General features: G+C 42.0%; 1 protein-coding gene across 6 annotated transcripts; it reads left to right on the top strand.

The window, feature by feature from the left end:
• Window positions 1-25,479, top strand: MTFR1L (mitochondrial fission regulator 1 like). Of its 6 annotated transcripts, none has more exons than XM_060275791.1 (9): window positions 1-197; window positions 2,480-2,839; window positions 4,182-4,316; window positions 5,705-5,798; window positions 7,575-7,679; window positions 9,765-9,874; window positions 11,071-11,282; window positions 16,528-16,840; window positions 24,099-25,479. In XM_060275791.1, exons 4-9 carry the CDS (start codon window positions 5,784-5,786, stop codon window positions 24,199-24,201), a joined length of 858 nt encoding a protein of 285 aa, XP_060131774.1. In that variant the 5' UTR covers window positions 1-197; window positions 2,480-2,839; window positions 4,182-4,316; window positions 5,705-5,783; the 3' UTR covers window positions 24,202-25,479. The 6 variants fall into 6 exon arrangements, with proteins under 6 accessions (XP_060131774.1, XP_060131776.1, XP_060131775.1 ...); XM_060275793.1 differs by lacking the exon at window positions 1-197 and adding an exon at window positions 220-444; XM_060275792.1 differs by lacking the exon at window positions 1-197 and adding an exon at window positions 220-1,250.
• Window positions 25,480-25,643: the final 164 nt, after the last annotated feature.

Below are 25,643 nucleotides of genomic sequence, written 5' to 3'. Positions count from 1 at the left end.
CTGTTTCCGAGCGGAAGGGCGACGCGGGATTGCTGGGAAGCGGCGGCTTCGCCTCGCGGCGTTTCTCTCCCCCCCCCCAAACTCGGCGCCGCTGCCTGTTTTTTTCCGCGGACGGGTCGCCCCCGCCCACCCCAAAGCGACGCAAAGCCCCCCCCCCCGCGAGGTGGGAGAGGAGCGGCCTCCAAGCCGAGGGAAGGGTAAGCAGCTGCAGCAGGAGGCGGCGGCGGCGGCGGCGTTGGTTGTCACAGGGAGAGGCGTGTCAGGAGAACGTGCGAAGGGAGGGAGTGTTTCCCAGGAGGGTTTTAATTTGTGTCATGGCCGAGGAGGAGGAGGCGGGTCTCGGCCTCCCTACCTGGCATCTTTACCTCCCGCCCCCCAGATTTTTAGAAGGCCCAGACCTTAGGGCGGTGTGGCGTCAGCATGGACGGCAGTCCCCCTGAGCAGGTGCAGAGTGCCTTCCCCCTCGCCCCTTTGAGGGAGGGGCAGAGGGGTGGCCGCGTCAGTCCGTTGCAGCAAAAGCCGTAAAAGAGGCGTGTGGCGCCCTGGAGGAGGCCGGCAGCATTATTATGGCGTAGCGCAAGGTTTTTGGGGGGTGGGCTGCAGCTTTCCTTCCTTAAATGCATCTGATGAAGTAAGACTCTCCAGACCATGAAAAGGTTACGCTGTGGTAAATGTGTTGCAGCACAGTCCTAACTATGACTACTCAGAAGTAAATCCTGTTGAATTCAGTGGGGCTTGCTCCCAGGCAAATGGGGATAGGACTGCAGCTTTAGTCTTCAAGTTGCATCACAACATTATTTGGTTTTGCTATAGAGAAGTTATTCTCTTATTTCCGCATTCCAATACTAACTACAAAATTTGGGGCTTCTGGGAGGAACAGATTTTAGATCAAATACTTTAATCATCTTAATAACTTTAATGCTCCTCTTTGTGTGCTACACACACACACACACACACACACACACACATTTTATCTTATTTTAAAACACGGCTGGGGAATATGTGATGTTGCTGAACTCCAGCTGCCATCAGTCCCAGGCAGTATGGCAGTAAGGGGTGAGGGGAGCTTATCCCTGCTTTAAAACTGTCAGTCTGCCGTGAGTGCAGTATATTCAGTTGAAGAGTACGATATAAATTGCCTGAAACACGTTTGTGCATGCTGGTTTTTCTTGGAAGCTTGTGCAGGATTGCAGCCTGACAATGTAGTTCTATGCACATGCCCTCAAAAGTTTAACGGGACTTTTCCCCAGGTAAGTATGTAGTTAATTGTAACATTAGCCCCTTGTACCAAAAATAGCTTACAGAAGTACTTTATCCCTACCTACTAAAAACAAAAAGCCCTTGCTAGGCCTATTCATTATTTAGTAAAATGCTTTAATGGCATAATAAATGTGCTGGTCTTTAAGATGGCATGAGTCACTGTTTTTTGTTTTCCTGTGATGTATATGAGAGAGAAGGGGGAGATTGTTGTGATGGGAAAGCATATATGAATAGACTACATGGGCAGTGTGCATTTATGTTAAGCTGCATTTGGAAAAGGTGTGAGGTTAGCACCATAATAGCTTCATCAGATTTGGATAGAAAGGAGAGGAGATGTCACCTGTGGCTACCAGGTTAGTGCTTAGATGCAGGGCTGTTGAAAACTGATAGATGCATCCAGTATAGTACCATAAATTCTCAATATGGTTCAGCCCATCTCATGGCAAAATTTCGGAGTTCCTGGACCAAAGTGACTCAGTGCAAAGGGCATTTTGCCTCTCTTATATCTTAAGTAGATGTTAACTGTGATTTTTCTTTTTCAAGTGTTTATTTGTTAAAACATATCTGCCCCACCATTACACTTGAAAACAGCACTACCTAGGCAACTCAAAGCTTTCTTAAAACAACTCAGTTGAACAGCAATAAAAAACAAGACAAAAATATATATTGAATAAAACGGCATCTGCTGGTTTTATGCTTGTTGCTCAGAGTGCATTATTAAAAAGCACATATAAACAAAACTATTTTAAAGCAGATGCCTAAGGCCATATAAAGAGACAGCTAGGCAAACTTTCTGTAGTATAGAGTTCCATAACTTGAGTTCTGTCTCTGAGAATGCTATGCCACTGTTGCCCACCAGGCCATACCTCATATGGATGCAGGGCAGAGGCCCCAAAGCATCCAGGCAGGTTTAAGAAGGTGGAAGTGGGCCATTCAGACAGTTCTGTGGGCTATACAGGTGGGCCCATTCCTCCTTCAATAGACAAGGTTGGAGAGCACTTAAGGCATACAAGTCGAGAATCCTTACACACACACAGAGAGAGAAAAACACCCCCTCCTTCCCCATTTACCAGTGTAAAGTGAGCGAAATGTGAGTGCATTATGATTTCTTTTCAGCTGAGAAAGCTGTTGAGTTGTCCTCAGCAATAGATTTTAATCTCTGATCTGCTGTTCCTGCTACTGACCTTGTTTAATCTCTCTCTGGCTTCTCTTCCTTAAGCTGCAGGCTCCTGTGCAGACAGTGCCTTCACTCAACATAAACAGCATGTGAGCTGGGGATAGATAAGCAACAACTCCACTGAACGCCTCTGGCTGAGTGACTTGCCAAAGAGCCCATCACTGTCATGCATGGTTATCCTTGGTTGGCTGAGTTGTGATATCATTAGCCGTGTGTGCCAGTCTGTTGACCTTGTCTCAGAGCAGAGGAGGCTGCTGAAGGCTCAGCTTTCTAACACTTTTATCAGACCTGTTGCTGCTGAGGGGAAAAAATTTGGTGGCTTTTTTCTTCTGAAGAATGTAACAAACATAACAGGAAACTAGAAGTCATTGGTTAGCACACTGGGAGATCTTATTGATGCAGGTACCAATCTTTTAATTAGACCTAATATTACCATCGCTTTTCCTTGTTTGCTTTCCCCTCCTTGCAACTCACTATAACTGGAATTTCCTTCCACCTGACACTCTTGTTTTTACATTGAAGTGCCTTTACCCTGGCTTTTCCCAGTGTAGACTCTTTTCCTTTCCTGCCTCATGTACCTTGCATTTTCCTTTTAGGTTGCTTGCCTTTGCCTTTTTGCATAGCACTTAGCACTGTTAGCGGTAAGGCTATTTATAAAATATTATTAATGGTCATATTGCTTTCTGTAGCACTTGTATAAAGTGCATTACAGTCATACTTCAGAGCTGTGATGCATGTGGCTATTGTTTCCCCTTTAAACATGGGAAAGCTTAGGTTGAAAGCTGGTTTTTGCTTTTGGGGGCTCTATTGGGATTTGAACCCAATAGTCATATGCAAGCCAGTGCCTCTTTGCTCAGAGCTGGAAAGCTGTATTAAATCTGGACAATGTTTCATTTGTAATCACTTCATATAAAACTTGTAATACAGATCAGTGGATTTAAGGGCTAAATGTTCTCATTTGTGATCGCTGCTGCTTACTTGTAGTAGATTGTATATGTAAGATATGTAAGACACTATATTAAATTTCTCATGGCAAATGTTAAAAGTATAGTAGTATACTGTATCCTACTCTAGTCTTGCCCAGTGGTGCATGATTCTGGAAAGTTTTGATATAAAATATTTCCTATGCAAATCAGGTTAATTTGCATTGGAAGCTATCCTGATGCTTTGGGAAATTATTTATTTGATTTAACTTATTTATGCTATTAGTATTTGATAACAAAAGCTAAATATGTTGAAACTGCCAAGTTTGTCTAAATTTTATTTGCAGTTGGCATCCATTTACTGTTACTAATTAACTTGGAAAACAGAAGAATTTCTGCAGAAAAACAGAGCACTGGAAAACAATCTTTTTTGGAAACTTTTCTGCCCCACATCAGTGGTCTTATTTTTGTAGAGGCAAATAAATATCCTTCAGAGGATGAGTTTATGTTTTTAAGGTAGATCTCCAAAACCAAATTGATCTAGCGTCTATTGAAATTTGGTGAAATTGGAATTTATATCACCTTTGAGAAGTTTTATACCTTGCTTATCTGCTTGATTGTAGAAATGGCAAAATTCTTATTCGACAGCATGCAAACAAATAACTGAAAGGGGAGAAACTGGAATATAGTATGTTCTAGACAGCAGAGTAGATACTTTTGGAATATATTTCCCATAGGGAATTCCTGGTGGTCTTTTATTCTTTCAAATCTTTAGGGTTTCCCCCCTGTCTTGGTAAGTAAGTGGGTTTTTCTTTCTGCAGAGTCAGTCGTATGAAAGTGGGAACAACTACAAAGGTGTGGATTGTTGATTTGTTCTACATACATTTGTGGTGAATGTGACATTGGCTAACAACTCCTCCATCATGAGAAATAGCTGAATTCCTTCTGGTTGTCCTGTGAGTCCCATTTTTAGGGAAGGGAATGCTTTAATTCTACAGCAGCACTTGCCATCTTCTCTGGGGTCTCTAATTCTCATATCTCAGTTTAAAAGGGTAGTGGTGACTGAAAGGAAGAAAGGCCCTGCATCATCCCTCTGTTGTGAAGAAATCTACTGTCAGCATCCAAATCTAGCAGACTCAGACAATTTAGGTGCATCAGCCTTATCCTATTGTGATTCCTTTGACAGATTATTAATGCTTATGTTGGATTGTATGCTTGGTAGGCTGGTTACAAAGGGAGAAAACTGGAGGAGGATCTTCAGAAATTGTAGTATATCTGTGGCAGAGCTGCTGGCTCAAGTCCCAGTTTCCATTGTGGTTACTGAACTATTTGATCTATATTTCCTAACTAAGTTGCATCTTGATGGAAGGTACATTAGGGTACCACTTGTTCATTACCTGCTGCAACATTATATGGGCAACCAGCCACTTGCTGGCCAGAAGGGTGGCTTAACTCTCTTTATACAAGGCACTTGTCTTTCTGCTTGGAACATTAGTCCTTCTACCAGGATAATATTCAAACACAAGGATAGTCAATGTGGTGATTTCCAGAAGTTCTTGGACTACCACTCCCATCATCCCTATTCATCAGTCATCCTAGCAGGGTCTGATGGGAATTGTAGTCTACTAGCATTTAGAGGGCTCCCTTGCCTCGTTCTAATTGTAGCAATTGTTGGGCAGTGAAGTAAGCTACCTCGGGAATTCGCAAAATCATTTACATTAGGTTTTAAGACAGTATATGTGCCTGGGTATGGGACGCAAATGGCGCTGTGGGTTAAACCACAGCGCCTAGGGCTTGCCAATCAGAAGGTCAGCGGTTCAAATCTCCGCGACGGGATGAGCTCCCGTTGCTCAGTCCCAGCTCCTGCCAACCTAGCAGTTCGAAAGCACGTCAAGTGCAAGTAGATAAATAGGTACCGCTACAGTAGGAAGGTAAACGGCGTTTCCGTGTGCTGCTCTGGTTTGCCAGAAGCAGCTTTGTCATGCGGGCCACATGACCTGGAAGCTGTATGCCAGCTCCCTCGGCCAATAACGCGAGATGAGCGCACAACCCCAGAGTCGGTCACGACTGGACCTAATGGTCAGGGTCCCTATACCTCTATGTGCCTGCCAGGAACAGTTTCTGTAGAGTGAATTCTGCTGCACCATGTGTATGGTGAACTACATAATTGATGATATTCGTCCTGACTCTTAAGTCTGTGAGCTAGTTTAATCCTAGAATACAGTTACATAACTGCTTAAGATGTAATTGGGATTCTTCGTATCACTGCTTATCTGCTTTAATGAGAGAAATTTAGAGCGTGCCCTTGTCTATGTTCATAATGAGCAGATAATTTTCTTCCAAGGGTGGAATACTATGAAGCTCGTGCACAATCTGGAGCTGCAGTTTTGACCTTCGACTTACTTGTTCCTGTTTGGTCAGAGATGGAAGCAGATTCAGTAAGTACACAGCTGTTAACATCATTTTTTTTTGCAATATTGAAGACCTTTAAAACTTGTGTTTTCCAAAACATACTGTTCACTTTGAGAATACGGCTCTTCTGAATTAGGCTTTCCTTCCAGGGCCTATACAGTTTCTCGTGAGACACTGAAATCATCCTTAAATCCAACTGAAAATTGTTGGGATTTAATTTCCAAAATCTCTTGGGTATCTTTGAAAACTGTACTTTTGTAAAGTCATCATCTTGTGTTCAGTGTGTTTATGACAGTTTTCTATTGCAAAGCTCCCCAGAAGTGAGAAAGTTAAAAGCTTGCACCCATTTTTTTCAGGGATGGCTCTCAGTCTGAATGTACGTTAGATTCCCAAGGAGGGAACGCGTCCTCATTGCTGAGGCAAATGGGCCGCTTCCTTGTTTTGTCTCATGCTTATTTAATTGTCACAGTGCAAAATGACAAAAGGGGTGTGCTAGCCTTGTTGGACACCCCCTCCCCTTAGAGCAATGTGATTGGAACTTAGTGATGTCATCATGTAGCTAAATCTGTTAGACTATGTTGTGCCAGAGTGTCATTGCATTCCAGTTCCCATCAGCCCCAGCAAGCATTGCCAGTGACCATGGATGATGGGAATTGTAGTTCAGCAACATCTGGAGGGTCAAAATAATAAATCTCTTGTGGTGAAGTGAATGCTTGGACTTCCCTCCTTCATGTAGCCTAGTCCACATTTTCAGCAGTATATATTTTAGCACCAGGAGAGAACCTTTTGCTGTCCAGATGTTACTAGATTATAGGTCCCATCAGCACTGACCATTGGGCTTGCTGGCTGGGGCTGATGGGAGTTGGAATTAAACAACATCTGGAAGGTCCCAGGTTTTTTTTACCCCTTTTCTAGCAAAACATTTGTAAATCAAGGTATAAACTCTTTTACTTAAAATGAGAGGTCAGCTGAGTGTCTCTTTGTTAAATAAAAAATGTGTTTCACAGCCTTGAGGCATCAGTAACAGCATGAAAAATAAACATTAAAAAATGTAATAGACAAACTGACAGGTGACCTAGGCCCCAAGGTATGTAGGGGTGTATTTATAGTACCAGCTGTTGACAACTTTCTTAATGGATTAAACAGAAGTTCTCTCTTACTTTAAACAAAGTGACCTTAGCCACTCTAGCAAGGAAAACTTTTTAAAATAATGGATTCAAACCACAATTCCTGGAATTGTGTTAAGGCAGACACCTCTTAATTTTTCACTATCTAATTGCATGGTTTGTATTATTCAGGCCTCCTTCAAAGCCCTTGCCATTTATTGGTTGTGATCAGCATACAAAAATAGGTTGCTGCACAAAGTATTGGTGTTAGAGAGGGTGCAATACATGGCAGGATAGAATGTGGTCAGGAGTGGAAATCCTTGCAGTAGTCTGCTGGTTCATTAGCACAGGTGTCTGTATGGGGTGGTTTTGGTGTCCTCTCCCAATAACAAACTGGCTGCAAAAAGCTTCTGTTAACTGTTTGGCGGGGTAGATGCAGTGACCAGTTCAGCAGGTTCTCCCAGGTCCCTTTATACTGGAGTGATGGGGTTTGCACAAGGCTTCTGATCTCTCTCCTGGGGCTCTGACTACAGTAAAACCCAGTAAATTGCACAGCGCAGCAATTGCTGTGCTTATATTCCTCTGGGCCTGGGCTATTCACAGTCTCATCCACAAAATGAGGGAGACTATATTTAAAAACTGAACTACTGATTATCGGTTAAAAAATCTCATTACATATTTTGTTTCGCCCCTCAGACTGTTCCAATTTGGCAGAACAAACCTCATGGCTCGGCACGCAGCTTTGTGAGAAAGATTGGGACAAACCTTCCTTTGAAACCGTGTCCTAGAGCATGCTTCCAGGTAAAATACTGAAGTTGAGATGAATTTGCGCACCTGTACAAGGCAGGTTTAAATGGGGAGCCCTGCTTTTCAGCCTTACTTTGCTTTTTAAAAAAGGGTTGCTTTTTATTGCTACGTGTCAGTCAGTCAGAATTCTTTGTAGAAAGGCAATACTTACTATCCAGCAGTGGTTTGATGGTTTTTAGCCACTTTCAAGCCCATATATATATTTGAAGACTTTTTCCTGTAATGAAATAAGTGTAGCTTGTGACTTTCAGAACCTACATAGGAAGTGTACTGGTAGCATGCTTCTAACTAAATACATTATTTTTGCTACCCTTTAGGATACGTTGGCATATGATTTCTTGATGTAGGGTGCTATAGCACTCTCATTTACAGCCCAGTACTGTTCATGTTTTCTCAAAAAGAAGTTTCTTTAACTTTAATGGAAGCTACACTCTGGTAAATGTGCATATAGGACTGGCATCCTGGAAAATGGGTTGCAGCTCCTGAGAGAAATTTGGCTTGGTGATCTAAAATCTTGAGAGTCCTACCATAAGCTTTAATTTTTATTTTTATTTTGCCTAAAAGACTGCTTCATATGCTGGTATATGTATGGACTTTATTTGGACACAGCCTCTTCATTCTAGGAAGTCCTCAGCTAGCTATCGTTTTGTGTTTGGTCAGAACTGGGAAACCATGGTTAACAAAGCCTGGCTCGTTTCAAAGCAGCCAACGATTGTTAAGCAGTTCAGATTAAACAGGCAACTACAGTTAATGGAAGACTCAGTTGGTTTGCATGCTGGCTCATGCAAAGGAGCTGCATATGTGGCTAAAAGGTGCAAAATGTGTGTATTGGCTGGCCACTGTTGGAAATTGAATCCTATACTGGGAGGACCCTTGCTTGTCTTTGTATATTGATAGTTCAAGGTTAGGTTATTTTTAGTTTATATAGACTGTGCCCAAAGATCCTTATTATTATTATTATTATTATTATTAGGGAAATATTTTAATGGGTCAATTCATCACTTTTGGGCACATAGGTGGGCGGAGTGTTTAGCTATAATAGAACTTGTTTATAACCCCTAAACTTAGAATTCAGTTCATGTGTGTTCTTGCCTTCTCAGACTTCGGGCCTAGGGGTCAGTATGTCTTCCCTATTGTCAAGCCAGAGAGCTTAGCCTGGGACACCTAATAGCAAAGAAAGTAGGCAGTTCTACATAACCTCTGCTGTATGAGGCTCCTGAACTACAGCATTAATTTCTCCAGCTGTTGAGAAGCTTGCAGAAAGTTATGTTGTGTTGTAGGAACTCATTACCTCATCTTGCCACTTGCACTATTGTAGGCTTCAGAGGCCATACAGAGGTCACTTTTCTAACTCTTATGTAACACAGAGATGCTTGGAGGAGTGCTTATAAAGTATTAAAATGTCTGTACGATGTTTCCCTTTTGGAAATCATAAATTTGTGAATAACCTATCATTGATCACTTAGGTTTGGCTAACGTTTGTCTAGTGCATGATCACCTCTGGTCCCACGTAACACCTCAGAGGAGCGTCCAACCTTCATGTTGATGCAAATTAGCTACAGTCTCTAAATGATCTGTAGCATGATTGTTGGTGCTGAATGAGTTGCCCACACATTGCTCCCTCTATAATAGTGGAATCAGTGCTGCTGTGCCAACAGAGATGGAGCCAAATCAGGGGAAAGGGGGAGGTATTGGCAGGCTCAGGGGAACCCCAAGGTTCGCACAAGGCAATATATATATTTTTTAAAGGTCAGAAGGTGCAAACCCTTTTCCACCCCTGCATGTTCTGAGTGGACACCAGGATCCAGTGAATGTCAAGTGACAGCTGGAAAAGAAAAATGGCAACGCAAACTGAAAGGAGTCATTTGGGTTGCTTGGGTCTGTAATGGCTCATGGTATTCTGAAGGAGGCCATGGCTGGCTGGCTAGAATCCTGACTCAGACCACACCTGTTGGGTAATGAAGGTATACAGTATTGCATTTTGCTGCAGGTCCATTCTCTCTCCTTAATTCAGAACTGATCAGAAAATGATTCTACAGCCCCATGATAATTCTATTTTTTCCCCTTTCTGTTCCTCAGGAATTACCTAATGTTTCAGATCTTTATTTAAATGACACGCCCCCTGTCCCCACTCTGGCAGATGTAGCATGGATAGCTTCAGATGACGAAGAAACATATGCTAGAGTCAGGTACATCCCTTTCTCCTTTTCTTCTCATGCCTCCTGACTTTCCTTCTTTCTTGGCCAGTTATTGCTCGTGTTCACTTCCTGAAAACAGGGCAATATTGAGGTGGCTTCCTATCTTTATCTTTCTTTTAATAGTAGGTCTTTCAATGTTATGAGGCACAGGTGCCATTTCAGTGTGTGTGTGTGTGTGTGTGTGTGTGAGAGAGAGAGAGAGAGAGAGAGAACAGTTGTTGCCTTTTCATATTTCTTGGTAACCAGAGAGCGAGAAAGGTGCTCCAGACCTAAGGGATATTCATGTAAGGTCAGAAACCTGGAGTAGGGGATTGGCTGGTGCTCATGTTGAAGAGAGAGTGACAATGAATTAGAAGTTGACTCTTACACAAAGTGCTAGGGGGAGCTATTGGTGTAGGAGAAAATCCTGCACGAAGAATGGAGCTACTAAAACGGTTTAGGCAGGTACAGAAGGCATTTGCAGGACACACCAATATATGGATTGCGAAGTGGCAGCAGGCAAACAAAGAGGAATAAGCGCTAATTCATACATGCACGATGATTCAGTTTTGAACTGCTTCTATTGGAAAATACTATTTTCAGGTGGTTTCAAGGCTCTGTAGGTGGTGTCTAGGCTAAATTGGATATCTTCAGCCTTTTTTATTGTCATTTGTCTTAAAGCAATGAAAGACGGGTGGTATTTAAGACTTAAATTCTACTCAAGAGTAATGCTATTGAAATTAATGAACCTAATTTAGGGTGGAATTTCATGCTAGGCCTACTCAACGTAGAACCATTGGGATTGATGGACTTGACTAAGTTAGGTCTATTTCAATTGATGTGCTCTTAATAGAAGTTAGTTGAACTCCACCCTTAGTTATGTTCATTCATTTCAGTGGGTCTATACACAGAGTAAAATTTGGTTGAACACTTCTTCGTGTCTTTATGAACTTGAATTGGTCATTAGGGATAGTGTTGTCTAAGAAAACATTGCACCATGGGTACATATTCAGGTTGGTTTGAAGTGATGGGAATTTGAGAGATAAATAATGAGAGAGAAAAGAGACTAATGGGTAGCTAAAAATGGGGTCCTGTAGTGATGAGAAAAGGGCTAGTCACAGCTAGCAAACTGTATGATATAATGAGCGTGGACTACTTTTATTCACTGGGGCCAGTTTCATTTCAATTTCTGGGGTCTTGACTTGTAGGACAGACAGTCGTCCACTAAAGCACAAATGGAAGCCCACGCCACTTTTCGTTATTCAGCGGAATGCCTCTGTCCCAAATTTGAGAAAGCAAGAAGAAAAGCTGCTGGCTTTGAAGAAACCGGGTTTACCCGCTTTGAGTCGGACAACAGAACTCCAAGATGAACTGAGCCATCTGCGTAGTCAGATTGCTAAGATTGTATCAGCAGAGTCAGGTAAGTACCCAGCATCAAGCGCTCAGAGGAAACATCTCAAAATCTTATGCACAAAATTGAAATGGTGTGTGGGTGTGGGTGTAAGCGTTTGTAAGCCTAAAATAGTAGTTACAGCAGACGAGCAAACAACTTGAAAATTATATTTCTACTTTGATAACCAGAAGTTGTGGCAAAGAGGATGGTAAAAATCTGTTGTTTTCTTGTGGAGAAAGCATGATGCATGTTTTGTCCTCTTCTAATTTGGGGTGGAACAAACAGAACAAACACATTAAAATTAAGTGACCTAAGTTTTGCTTATTAATTTCAGTGGGTCTGCTCTGAGTAGGACTAGCATTGGATACAGCCTTTGGAATTGTGTGTCAGGTTTGACAAGCACATACGGTAGTAAGTTTGGAGATTCACTTGGGAAGTGCAATAAGGGTTTGCTGTCTCTCCCGGTGAAGAGTCAGGTTGTTAACAAAATGGTGCAGATATGACTAGTTTGGAACACATGAGAGTGAGCAACATATGCAGTGTTGCCTGCCACCTTCCTTTGTTTGACCTAATTCCACAAATTTCCTTAATTTTCTTGTATGGCTGCTGCCTTTATTCCGTGTTGAGAGGGTACCAAGAAAAGCTTTGCCCCTTTTCATTGCAGTGTCACAGCAGTAGGGAACCTGTGACTCACAGGCAATCAAGGGTTAGGCATTCAGACATAATGTTGAACTGTGTAATGCTCACATTTGAAATGTGTATTTTGTAGGGTTGCCAGACTCAATAGAGGACAGGACTTCTGTGCCTTTAATTGCCCTGCTCTCTTTTGAGTCTGGAAACCTTAAAGAGAAACCAGCAGACCCTTTGTTTAATTTCCAAGCAAAGGGTCTGCTGGTTTCTCTTTAAGGTTTCCAGACTCAAAAGAGAGCAGGGCAATTAAAGGCACAGAAGTCCTGTCCTCTATTGAGTCTGGCAACCCTAGTATTTTGTAAGTCCGAAGGGCAAGACTATGAGGAGCATGGAGCCACAGCTAGAATAGATAAAGGGCCAAGCAATTATAGTCTGGCAGCTTTGAAAGATCACTCTAATAACATAGTTTAGCTTGAAAGGTGGGAAGTTCTTATTCTTTCTTGATATTAGTTCTATTTCTAGGGTCTGAGTAGCTGTTAATATTAGACATTGTGTGGTTTTTCTCCATCATGTAACTTTGGCATTATTCCTTGGGGCCAAAAAGTGTTCTACCTACCAGGCTTATATGCTTAATTTTAGAAATTCCACAGTCAAGTCAGTAACTCATTTCAGCAGTTGGTTTCCCTCCCTAAAGCAGGTTTTGTAGCAAAAACTTTTATTGGTCTTTGCCAGTGCATATCAATCTAGCAGTTTATTTTTTAAAAAAATAGGGGACAGTAAAATTCCAAAATCATTGCTTGTTTAAAAATATTATTCAAGCTATTACTACATTAGATAAATGAAGTCTGCACTAATTTTAAAAAGTTTGACACACACATTTCATAGCCTTGTTTGTCCATCTGTTCCCCAAATCAGAGGAGGCCATACTCTGTACTGACCTGGACATATAGCTGAACCGTAATTGAGTATCATGTGCATCAGCTGTAGTGAGCCTCATAGTGGCGTGTGGACACACCATTCTCTTGCATGCCAAGAGGAAGAGGCTGAAAACTTCCTCTTCTAATTGAAAATAGAGTTACTTGAACAAGCTAGCCTTATCAACCACAATTTGGTACTTTCCTGTTCTGCCCTTCAGCTCTCTATATTGGACAAACAGGCCAAACCCTACGCCAAAGGATAAATGGACATAAATCTGACATCAGGAATCACAAGACAGAGAAACCAGTAGGAGAACACTTCAGTCTCCCAGGACATTCTATACAAGATCTCAAAGAAGCTGTTTTATTACCGTACAGAAAAATTTCAGAAACAGACTGGAAAGAGAAGTTGCTGAATTGCAACTCATTACCAAGCTTAAAACCATGGAGAGACCTGGTCTGAAAAAGGACACTGGATTCTTATCTCATTATACATGATAAAGCTTTCTTTAGCACCTCAGTCCTTGCTTTTTCCTGCAAGACCAATTGCAGTTGATAACAGTCGTTAACAGTCATCAACAGGTTTACCACTCCTATCAGCCAATCACCCATTCCCACCACCCTTCTGAGTAATACCCCTCCCCACCCTCTGACTATACATAAGGGTCTGGTGACTTCTGTTTCAGTGTATCTGAAGAAGTGTGCATGCACACGAAAGCTCATACCTATGACAAACTTAGTTGGTCTCTAAGGTGCTACTGGAAGGATTTTTTATTTTGTTTTGTCTAACCCTAGTTTAGTCAGGGCTTCTGGATTCAGGCATAAAGGAAAACTCCTGGTTAATCTAAAATCCAAGGCAAAAGTGTTAACGTCTCCTCCTACTGGCATGCAAAAGAAGGAAGGTGGGGAGCATGCAAACTGAGGACTAACCATGGCTGAAGCACATAACTCTAAATTATGGTTTATCATTAAGTTTGAACCAGCCCTTGGTCTCTTTGCCACAGGAAGTGAAGTTGGCAGGAGCCACAAAGCAGGGCTCAGCTGTCCAAAGAGACCCACATTGATGTTTCCTTGTGCACTTTGAGAAATAAAGATTCAAAGTTTTTGTTTTATTTACCCATTACTATTATTATTATTTATTTATACCCCGCCCATCTGGCTGGGTTTCCCCGGCCACTCTGGGTGGCTTCCAACAAATATAAAAATACATAAAAATATCACAGATTAAAAACTTCCCTAAACAGGGCTGCCTTTAGGTGTTTTCTAAATGTCAGGTAGTTGTTCATCTCCCTGTCCTCCGATGGAAGGGTGTTCCACAGGGCGGGCGCCACTACCGAGAAGGCCCTCTGCCTGGTTCCCTGTAGCTTTGCTTCTTGCAGTGAGGGAACCGCCAGAAGGCCCTCGGCGCTGGATCTCAGTGTCCGGGCTGAACAATGGGGGTGGAGACGCTCCTTCAGGTAATGCAAAGGTTGGTGCTGACCTTTAAAGCCGTTTAGGGCTTTAAAGGTCAGCACCAACACTTTGAATTGTGCTCAGAAACGTACTGGGAGCCAATGTAGGTCTCTTAGGACTGGTGTTATGTGGTCTCGGCGGCCGCTGCCAGTCACCAGTCTAGCTGCCGCATTCTGGATTAATTGCACTTTCCGGGTCACCTTCAAAGGTAGCCCCACGTAGAGCGCATTGCAGTAGTCCAAGCGGGAGATAACTAGAGCATGCACCACTCCGGTGAGGCAGTCTGCGGGCAGGTAGGGTCTCAGCCTGCGTACCAGATGGAGCTGGTAGACAGCCGCCCTGGACACAGAATTAACCTGTGCCTCCATGGACAGCTGTGAGTCCAAAATGACTCCCAGGCTGCGCACCTGGTCCTTCAAGGGCACAGTTATCCCATTCACAGTTATCCCATACTATTAACTGGGCATCTGTTTCACCCACTTTAAAATGCTATGGTGCTTTTTGGTTCCATTTTATGAGTGACGACTTTATCAACTGATTTTACTGTATTTAAGCTCATAATATTACACTTCTATATAATGTGTGTGCCCCTTACAGCATTTTGATAAACAGACCAGGCATAAATGAGAGAGACTTATATAATGTTAGAAGAATTTGCACAGAATTTGTCACAAATTCTAATTGATAATGGCCAGGATCCTATGATTTCTACACCCCCAGTTTTTCAGGCAAAATATTATATGTAAATTTGCTTGATTTTTAATACAGTGTAATTTGCTTATTTGTATTATTGTTGAGCCATCCATGTGCATGGTGCTGTACAGAGTAACAAACAAAAAGACAAAGTCCATGTCCTGAGGAGTGTACAGTCCAAAATTTACTATGGGGAGCATCAGAGGGAGGGAAATGGAGGTGAGAGTAAAAAGGAAAGAAGATGCATTCTGCTTTGTGCTTCTTCATGCCCTTTTCTTGTAATGGCCTATGACAGGGATGGGGAACCTTTTCTGGCCCAATGGTTATCTCCTCACCCCCTGATGGACCAAATTTGACAGGGTGGTGGGGCCACCCACATCACTTTGATGTCAGGTGACGCTTCCAGGCAGCTTCTGGAGCATCAAATGGGAAGGGGGCTTCTCAAGTTTGTTAAGCCGCAGTTCTTCTTATGACTAAACTCATAAAACAGCTGTGTTTGCACATACTGTAACTCTAAAGTCAGTGTTGTGAAGCACTGATCACAGACTGCCACCGTTGCATTATATTCTCTTAACAGAACATCAAGGTAATAGATTTCCCAAAGATATTACCAGATAGCTTTGAACACAGACAAGGAGTTGCATTTGTACCAGGAACATTTAGATCAGCAATGACTGGCAACTACTCTCCAGGGCCTTGACAAGGGTCTTTCCCATCCATTTTAGCTGGAATGCCAGGGATTGAACCTGGATCCTTCTCAGGTGCTTTGTTCTCCTCCTGTGATGTTGTTGTTGTTTAGTCGTTTAGTCGTGTCCGACTCTTCGTGACCCCATGGACCATAGCACGCCAGGCACTCCTGTCTTGCACTGCCTCCCGCAGTTTGGTCAAACTCATGTTTGTAGCTTTGAGAACACTGTCCAACCATCTTGTCCTCTGTCGTCCCCTTCTCCTAGTGCCCTCAATCTTTCCCAACATCAGGGTCTTTTCCTGTGATATCCATTTGAGATCTTGCAGCCAAGCCACATGAGTTCTGACAAATGTGTGTCATTCTAGACTAAAAGACAGGTATCCTGGTTCCTGAAATTGTTTCAGAATTATGCTTTCCACCCTCTCAAGGGTAGCTCTCAAGGAAAGTGGTTCAGTAGAGGTGATTGTGTGCACAGGGCTGGGTTGGTTCTAACTGGGAAGGCGAGGGTGGGCCTTGGTTGATGCCAAAAGTGGCTTCCTGTGACTCTGGGTCAATTCTCTTCCTATCTGTGATATAAGGTGAACTGCTTCTGAGAACGTTGTGCTCAGTGTTTGGGGTGGCAAGATAGGAACAAGATAAACTTAACAATGTACATTGAAATACTGCCATATAGAAGATTGTGGTTGTAATGGGAGGGTGTGAGATGGGAAAGTGCTTCACCTCTTTTGCTGCATTATAACCAGCATTTGAGTAAAGGCAGGAAGCAGGCTTATGATGTCCATTTGTGGGGAGGTTTGACAATGTATAGGCTTGGGGTACATGTTCTGTTGCAGAATATAAAACCTATAGTTTGGCACAAGGTTTATGTCAATGTGTATTCTTTTTTTTCCAGCTTCCACTTCATTAACACCAGATTTATTATCACCAGGAAGTTCAAATGTCTCTTCTCCCTTACCTTGTTTTGGATCCTCATTCCAGTCTACAACTTCCTTTGTCATTAGTGACATTACAGAGGAGGAGGCAGAATTAGAAAGCCCAGAGCTTCCATCCGTTTCCATGCTTTGTTCTGCAACCTCTGAATGTTGTAAAGCAGACCCAAAGGATTCCGACGACGAAGATTCGGTGTCCCTGTCCAAGGCCAGCAGTTTTGCCGACATGATGGGCATTCTTAAAGACATTCATAGGATGAAACAGAACAAAGACTTGTAAGTTTTTGTTTGTTTGTTTTCTCTTTTTCCATCCCCAAAAGTGTCTCTTTCTTTTCTGATTGGAAGCTTTGCAGTTTTGCTTTGTGTGAAGGTACCTCTGCTGATCTTTAGCACTGTGACTGATATTTGCAAGGGTTAGTTCTAATGTACTTTCCCTGCATCACCACAACACAGGTTTTTAAAGCTTTTCTTATAATAGGCCTTACAATATTGATCTCTAAGGACAACTGTACAAATCAGTTCACCAAAGTTGCTAGCCTGCCTATGCTTATCACAGTCTATTTGGGCTAATAAGAAAAGAATCAGTTTTGGTAAAGCTTCTTTGCCTGACCACCAGGGCAATTTAGTCACCATGGTCAAAAAGACAAGTACTGTAGCTTCTTCTAAACTGCCTCCAGATTGAAGTTGTTATAACCACTGCCCTGAAGATATGAATGTTCTAAACTAGGGATGGGGAATCTGTAGCCCTTAAAACACTAAGGACTGCAACTCCCTTCATCTCTAAGCATTGGCCATGCTTGCTGGGATTGATGGGTCAGTGTGTTTTGACTGTTAACCAGAAGGTGGGTGGTTTGAGCCCACCCAGGGTGGCTGTGGTCAGGATTCCTGCATTGCGGGGGGTTGGAACAGATGCTCCTTGGAATCCCTTCCAACTCTGATTCTATGATAGGAGTTGGAGTCCAACAGCCTTCGGAAGGGCCATAGGTTCCCCATCCCTGTTCTCACTGGTCTGCAAATAAATGCTGAGATTATTGCTATTCTAGCATCTGAGACAAGGGTAACATGAGAGCTACAGGTCGGAGGTTTTGCCTTGTCTCTTCCTGTTTGCCTGCTTCTCCCTCTGCTACCTCCCAGATTGCCCATTGTGTAGTTTATGGTTAAAATTGCCTCACTATGTGTCATTCTAGAGATGGGTATAAAATGTTGTACTGTACTTTGTTAAGCAGAAAACCACTTGCCAAGTGTTCTGCAAGCTTCTAGGCATGAAGCCTCCCTAGGTTGATACAATATATGCATATATGATGACATGATTAGCATGTTGTGGCCCTTCAGATGTTGAACTACAAATCCCATCACCTTTGACTGTTGGCTATATCTGATTGAGGCTGATACGATCCAGGGCGCCAGAGCTTCTCCATCCCAGGATTAGGGAGACTTGAGTTTAAATCCTTAGTCAACCATGTAATGGCCATTGGCTCCAAACAACAAAACCTGAACTTGACTGGTGAATTGTCTTATGGTTAGTGGGTGAATTAAAGCTAGCCATTTTTTCTCGCATAATTGTTGTAAGGGTAAACAGGGATCACCCCCATCCATGTATATCCTCCTGAGCTCACTGGAGGAACAATAGAATATACAGTGGTACCTCGGTTTAAGTACACAATTGGTTCTGGAAGTCCGTACTTAACCTGAAGCGTACTTAACCTGAAGCGAACTTTCCCATTGAAAGTAATGGAAAGTGGATTAATCCATTCCAGACAGGTCTGCGGAGTACTTAAACTGAAAATACTCAAACCGAAGCATACTTAAACCAAGGCATGACTGTATAACTAAAACAGTAAGCTGGAACGCTTGCTAAATAGTGGATAGTTTTTGACAAGCAAGCTTTTGTGTTTTATTTATTTAGACTATTTATATACCACCTTCCAACAAAATACACCCTTTTGTGCATTAATATTGGGCAAAAATTAAAACCTCTTTCAAGCTAAACTTTTCACTGTTGTTTCGCCTGCACTCTGTTTGAACATAGTGTTTCTTGAGTTTTGGAGAGTTCAACAGGCAGATGGTATCATAAGTTGAATTTAGAGAGAGGGAAGTAAGGGAACACATTTAACAATAATTACAATATTTCTTATTCATTTAATGCACAATCCAGTTAGAGCAATTTGATTCTGGTAATAAGCAGCGAGATACCATGGAAACATTGAATTAAAGTGTAATTTGTTTCATCAGCTGCCCTTGGTTTGTCCCTTCTTGTTTCTTAAGGAACAAAATATTATGCAGAAGGAAGAATCACATTCTCATTTGAGCTTTCTAAAAAAAATTGCTTGAGTTTATTGGAAACTCAATAAACCATGAATAATCCATGAAATGGATCTCTTCTCATATTGCATGTATAGCTGACAGATTGCTGCTGTTGAGATTATTCAACTCTATATGTTAACTTTTAAGAAGAAAAATTCCAGTTACAGTAAAAGGGGTGCAATCTTTACTGTTTTGACCCGTTGCAAGAATTAGCAGCAAATGCTCCACCTCCTTTCATAAGTCAGACTCATTTGCCTTCATATTTGAGTAACTTACAACATCCAGTAATGGGGAAATTGCATTGCTGTCCTTCCAAACAATACATAATGCACCTATACATGCACTTGTTGGACACATTTTAAATATTATAATAATATAATACTGGTATAGTATAATAAATTATAAATAAATTGAACAAGTAACTGCTAATTCTTTTATTAGAGCTTATTTTCAAATCGCAGGTCTTACAGAACATGTACAAAGTCTAAACTTAAGCAAATAATAGCAGAAAATCTATCTACATCCATAACAGTGTTTCACAAACCCATATAGTGGTACCTCTGGTTACGAACTTAATTTGTTCTGGAGGTCCATTCTTAACCCGAAACCATTCTTAACCAGAGGCGCGCTTTCACTAATGAGGGCCTGCTGTTGCCGGCACGCCACCGGTGCACGATTTCCATTCTCATCCTGAGGCAAAGTTTGTAACCCAAGGTACTACTTCCAGGTTAGCGGAGTTTGTAACCCGAGGTGCCACTGTATTTGTGACCATGAGTCTTCTAAAAGAGAGCCAGTAGTTTCCATAATCGTGTAAACATAGCCATATGTATCTTTTCTTACTTGAGTTATACTTGCAACAATTGCCTCCATGACTATTTGTTTATTTTTTTCACAATTATTTATTTATTTATCCCTTCAACTAAGACACTCAGGGCAGTCAGTGTACACAGTTTGACTTTAAGCAATCCCTGGCCCATTCTTATTAAATAGCTAGACTGGGAGACAATTGCAAAGGAATACAGCGAGGCATGGGGGAAGAGGGGCCAGTTTTAGCATAGCTCAATCAAGGTGCTCTCTCATTTTTATACCAAAATGTGGCACGGATGTGAATCAATACAAATGGCTTGCCCTGTCAGTGTCCAGTTTGGACCAAAGAGCATAGGGAAGCTACCATATTCCATCTAGCCCAGTATCGTTTACTCTGATTGGCTGCAGGTCCCCAGAGTCTCAGGCAGAGGTCCAGCTCTGCCATCTTTTCTTAACTGGAAATAATGGGAATTGAACCTGGGAGTTTCTGAATGCAAAGCATGCATCTAAAGCCCACTTCCCTAAGGCCAGTGGCTATCATTTTATTTAAAGAGGCTTATCTTAACAGTTTTAAAAAGCAATCCAGATTCTTAGAACTTAAAAAAAATATTCCATTTTAATCTGCCTCTTGTGTCTTCAAATTCTATTAGTTGCATCATATATAATGTGCACATCCCTCCTCGCCATACCCACAATGACCTGAATTGTGAGTGCTGGAAGTCCATGGTAAGATGATGAGATTAGCTTCCTCCTTAGTAGAAAACAGGAAATCCTGCTTTCCCCTTTTCAGCAGCAAATGGGACCCTGCCCTGGCAGAAATGGGTGTCCTTTGTTGCAGGGTGGAAGGAACTTTGGACAACAAATGTTGCAGAGTATATGTAGCTACAGCAGCGAAGCCCCATGACACGTCTGAAACAAAGAGAATTAAGGCGCTTACGAGCTGCCCCCTCCCTTTGTGCTTTGCAGTGAGCAGCAGCAGACAAGGACTACGGTATTATGGGAGAAAACTGTTCAGCTAGGTGCAGCCACATGCTGCTGAGCAGAGGAGACGGTTGCAAACACATGTTGTCAGATGCCCAGGGGAATGTTGGGACTGGATCTCAGCACTACAGCTCTGCACAATTGATCCTTCGGATAAAATTGAATAACCTCTGATACAATGAAATATGAATCAGAGAGGTTTGCCATTATCCATTGTGCCAGCAGTTTGAGGAAGTTTAGTCTAAGCATCTGTGAAAAAATCAAAGAGACAAAGAGGAGTTGAAGCTGCTTCGTCTTACGGCAATGCAGACCACTGCATTTCTCCCTGTGCATGACACAAATTTAGAGTGTGGCGGGTGGGTGGCTATAGCTGGGCTTATTCTTGAATCTTTGAGTTGCTAAAGTGCTATCAGAGTATAACATTCCTTAATCTGTAAGTTGCAGAAGCAAGCAGGGTGTGACACTGTGCAATGAGTGCAACACTTTGGACTTGCTCTTGACCCAGCATATGCTGACTATGAAGAAATAGTGAGAATGATGATAAATGGAAAGCTGTAATTGAATTCATTTTGGACAGGGAGAAAGTAGCCAAGTGGTGCCATTCACTTTAAAAAAAATGCAGGTGCAGTGCTGCGGTCATTCAGAATCCTTGTGAAATGGTTTGCCTAAACTAAGTGGGTCAAAATAAAAAGATTCCTTCAGTAGCACCTTAAAGACCAACTAAGTTTTTATTTTGGTATGAGCTTTCGTGTGCATGCACACTTCATCAGATATTCGTATCTGACGAAGTGTGCATGCACACAAAAGCTCATGCTAAAATAAAAACTTAGTTGGTCTTTAAGGTGCTACTGAAGGAATCTTTTTATTTTGCTTCGACTCAGACCAACACGGCTACCTACCTATAACTAAATGGGTCAGTTCGCTTCCTTTCAAATTTTCAGAGTGTGGGTTTTAGTTTAGGAACTGTATGCTTATGGCTGAAATTTCAGGAGCAATGTGGTAGGGGTCCTAGCATTCACCACATTTCTTATCACTTTTGAAATCTTGAGCCCCATTGTCATGCTTATAGATGAGGTGCTTAAAGAATGGTAAATATACAGGTGCCCCCACTTGCTTTTTAATCACATGCGTATGCATGGTATAAGTTCTAATATACTCTAGTAATGGTGAAAACAAAGGAAAATAATGATTCTGGACTGGTTCCCACAGAGCAAGGAAGTGAATGGGTTTTGTGTGAGAGTATTTATTTATTTATTTATTTATTTATTTATTTATTTATTTATTTATTTATTTGCAACTGATGGTTGCCATGAGAGAGGAGAGGAATGCCAAGTTAAAAGTCACAAAGCAGGTATGATGCGCCTGTGGCGCTCCAAATGTCGTGGGCTACAGTTTCTGCCCCCATTGGCTGAGATCCATGGGAGTTGAGAATCCAACAACATCTAGAGGACCACAAGTTCCTCATCTTTGGTATGAAGGAAGATACAAAAGTTCTTTTGCATGGAGGAAATCCTATGAATTCTGTGCCTCTTGGGCTCAAAATGACTTTTCTTTGTCCCAAAGCATGCTGCTCCTATTTGAGGTTGGCACAGTATGAAGGAACTTGGTAATATATGCAGCAAAACTGAAGAAAAATGGTTGGAGTCCTTTTGGTAGATTTGCAGAATGATGTTGCTTAAAATCATCAGTATTTAAGTCGTTGGGGGGGGGGGGTTGGGAACCACCTCCCCAAGAATCTACCAGGAGAAAATTAATAACGTTTTGTAGAGAAGCCTTTCATTTGCTTACCCATAGGGATTCCCGCCCTCACCCCCTAGTTAATTAAACTGGTAAACAAAATTATCTAGGTATCGGGGGAACATAAGGTGGTTGAAAACCAGAGCTACAACAGATGTGAGTAAACGTGTTTGAAATAAGAGAGCTAAAATTTAAAATTGGACAGATTCCAAATCCTTTTGATGCTTATTGTACAAAGCAATCAATGTTCTTTTGCAAACCGCATACATTTACCTCAGAGACTTTAGTTGTTGCTGTGCGCTTGAAATTGCACACATCCCCCTGTAGTAGCCCCTATTGCAAATCCATGCATACAGACACGGGTGACTCTTCACTTCTGCATACTGCGCTGGGCAGAGAAGCAGGTGGTGAATTGCTTCTGCTACAACAGGAATGAGGGAAACCTCCCCCCCAATGCTGCTGAACTCCCATCAAGCCCAGCAATTCCTGTCTAATGGCTGGGAATTAGGGGCATTGAATTTCAGCCATATCTGGAGAGCCAAAGGTTCTCCACAGAGTTGAGTGCGTAATCCGTTTATCGTGCCAGCTTCATCCTGGTTTTTGTACTTTTGCCAGAAGGTAGGCTTCATCCTTGCAGATTTGCTGGGAGAAGTTCTCTAAATGTTACTACAGTGGTACCTCGGTTTATGAACACAATTGGTTCCGGAAGTCTGTTCATAAACTGAAGTGTTCATAAACTGAAGCGAACTTTCCCATTGAAAGTAATGGAAAGTGGATTAATCTGTTCCAAACGGTCCGCAGAGTACTTAAACTGAAGCGTTCATAAACTGAAGCGAACTTTCCCATTGAAAGTAATGGAAAGTGGATTAATCCGTTCCAGACGGGTCTGCGGAGTACTCAACGTGAAGCGTACTTAACCCGAAGCATGGGTGTAATTTGTTCCGGAAGTCTGTTCATAAACTGAAGCGTTCATAAACTGAAGCGAACTTTCCCATTGAAAGTAATGGAAAGTGAATTAATCCGTTCCTGATGGGTCCATGGCGTTCGCAAACCGAAAATTCGTAAACCGAGGTGTTCATAAACAGGTTCCACTGTAATTCTAATCAGACAATAGAATAGCACTTCGGGTGCAAAAGAGAGATTGCTTTATTGGGTGCTTCCTCTCCTCCATGACATAAGATTCCTTGCACATTGAAAATTAGCCTGTTGGAGGAATCCAGTCTAGCATTTTCCTTGACAGTTTTGTCAAGGGGAGAAGCTATGTCTGCTGCATCCAGTGCATTTTGTGCATGTGGAATGTTGCACGAATAATCATGGGTGCCTGTGGCGTGTGGCATCATTAGGGATCAGCAAAACCTCTAGAAAGGCCTGAAATTTGCTAGGTAAAAACTTGTATGCTGGAATTAATTTTTAAAAGTCTTTCCTATTCATACTGTTTACCTAATATCAAATATATGGGATATACCGGTATATAATATCAGCTATATGGGATTTGATGGTGACAAGAATAATAAAAAAAAACCCACAAACCAGTAAGAGATTTGGAATAATAGCCCCTTTGTTGAAAAACATGCAGTTGAACCACAACTAATTTGTTAGATTTTTTTATTTTTTTAAATCCTGTTGAAGAAAGCAATTGGGGGTGGTGGAACAGAATGTGTTTTGCACTCCTGTTAATACTCTTCATCTTGTATCCTCCTTTCAGGAACAGAACTTTACTGAAAGAGGAGGATCCTGCAGTTCTTATAGCAGAGGTTTTAAGGAAAAAGTTTGCCTTGAAGGATGAAGATGTAAACATGAAGAACTAAAATTATGCTCATTGGTTACCTTGTAAAGCAAATTATCGTGCTCCTCAGATCTTTCTCCACAGTGGCTGCCTTCCTTGAACATCAAAAGTCCTTTAGGGATTAGGTTTCTACTCTGTATGTGCGTGTGTTGGAGGGAGAAATAATTCCTACCCAAGCAGAACTGTGAATTTGCTGTTTTCCACACAGCCAAGAGAGACTTTAAAAAGGTAAATGGTTTTCCACATTTTGAACTGAAGCATTGTTAGCAAAGTAGCGAGATGAAGTAAAAAGGATCTATTCATAATTTTGCTGAAATTCTGAAGCCTGTGATAACTTACTGATAGAACTGTATTCCATCCACGTTCAGGTAGAGATGTTTTTAAAATTGAGTCATTTGAAAAGGCATTTTCTCTTTATCTCCAGACTTTAACCTTTCAAGGCAATCAAGTACCTTATCAAAGTGGATAGTTATTCCAGCACTGGCTGACAAGGAAAGGGAGGCACACCATATAACACTTGTAACCAGGTGGAGAGGTGGTATACTTGCAGCCTTCAACCACATGCTTACCAAGGGTTACCAAGGCTACCTCCCCTCCAGAGGGTTTTTTGGGGGGGGGAACCTAGGAGTGAAAGTCTGGGCAATGTAAGAAAATATTGACTCCCCATTAAGTACATGCATTACAAGTGAGCTTTAGCGTGGCTGTCTGAATCCATCCTCTTGTTGACTTGGGGAGAGAAGCTTCATAGCTGTCTGTGCCTCCTATGGAAGTTAGATTGCTTTTACCGTGCAAATACTAAACTGATACTGTAGCTGAAGGACGCTTCTTCCAAAAAACTTTGAACTTAAGGTATAAAATGTGAGGAGTATTTTTTTATTTGTGTAGGATTTTGAAGAGCAAACCAGCTTTTGCACCCAGAGCAGTGGGGAGCCTGTGTCCCTCCAGCTCTTGCTGGACTACATCTCCCATTATCCCTGAGCCTTGGTCATGCTGCCTGAGGCTGATGGGAGTTGGAGTCTGTTATCCACTGGTGGGGCACAAATTTCCCACCCCTGACTTAAGTGGGGATGCATCTGTACTGCAAACATGTGGTTGAGCATCATGTGTTTTACCTTTTAAGTTCCTTGGCTCCTTCAAAGCTTGTAATTAAGGGATAAGTAATGCAGAATGTTGGAAAGCAATTATGGAATAAGCAGCAGGATTGGACTTTGTCTGTTAAAGGTAGGGTTGTGTTTAAACTCATGGGGACCTTCTCAGCCACTGTTTATTCTATATTTAAGAGCAATGACAGATATCGTAAGCAGTTATATTGTGCCTCTGTCCTCTATACAGCTCTAGGAGCATCACTGCCATTTTCTTTATCCATGTAGCAGAGCAGGGTTCCTCTTTCTGCATTTTTCTCACAAGAGCCTTGTAGGTGGGTGAGGTTAAGAACTCATTGAATGGGCAGTTTTGACCCCTGAC

This window comes from Zootoca vivipara, chromosome 6, assembly GCF_963506605.1.
Source record: "Zootoca vivipara chromosome 6, rZooViv1.1, whole genome shotgun sequence".
NCBI lineage: Eukaryota > Metazoa > Chordata > Lepidosauria > Squamata > Lacertidae > Zootoca > Zootoca vivipara.
The sequence above is the reverse complement of the archived record's forward strand: the minus strand, read 5'-3'. Positions and strand labels throughout refer to the sequence as shown.

Excerpts from the sequence above, each read along its gene's own strand:
- MTFR1L (XM_060275791.1), top strand. Across the intron at positions 7,680-9,764 it reads GTCCTAGAGCATGCTTCCAG|GAATTACCTAATGTTTCAGA; the intron begins GTAAAATACTGA and ends TCTGTTCCTCAG. Across the intron at positions 11,283-16,527 it reads GATTGTATCAGCAGAGTCAG|CTTCCACTTCATTAACACCA; the intron begins GTAAGTACCCAG and ends TTTTTTTTCCAG.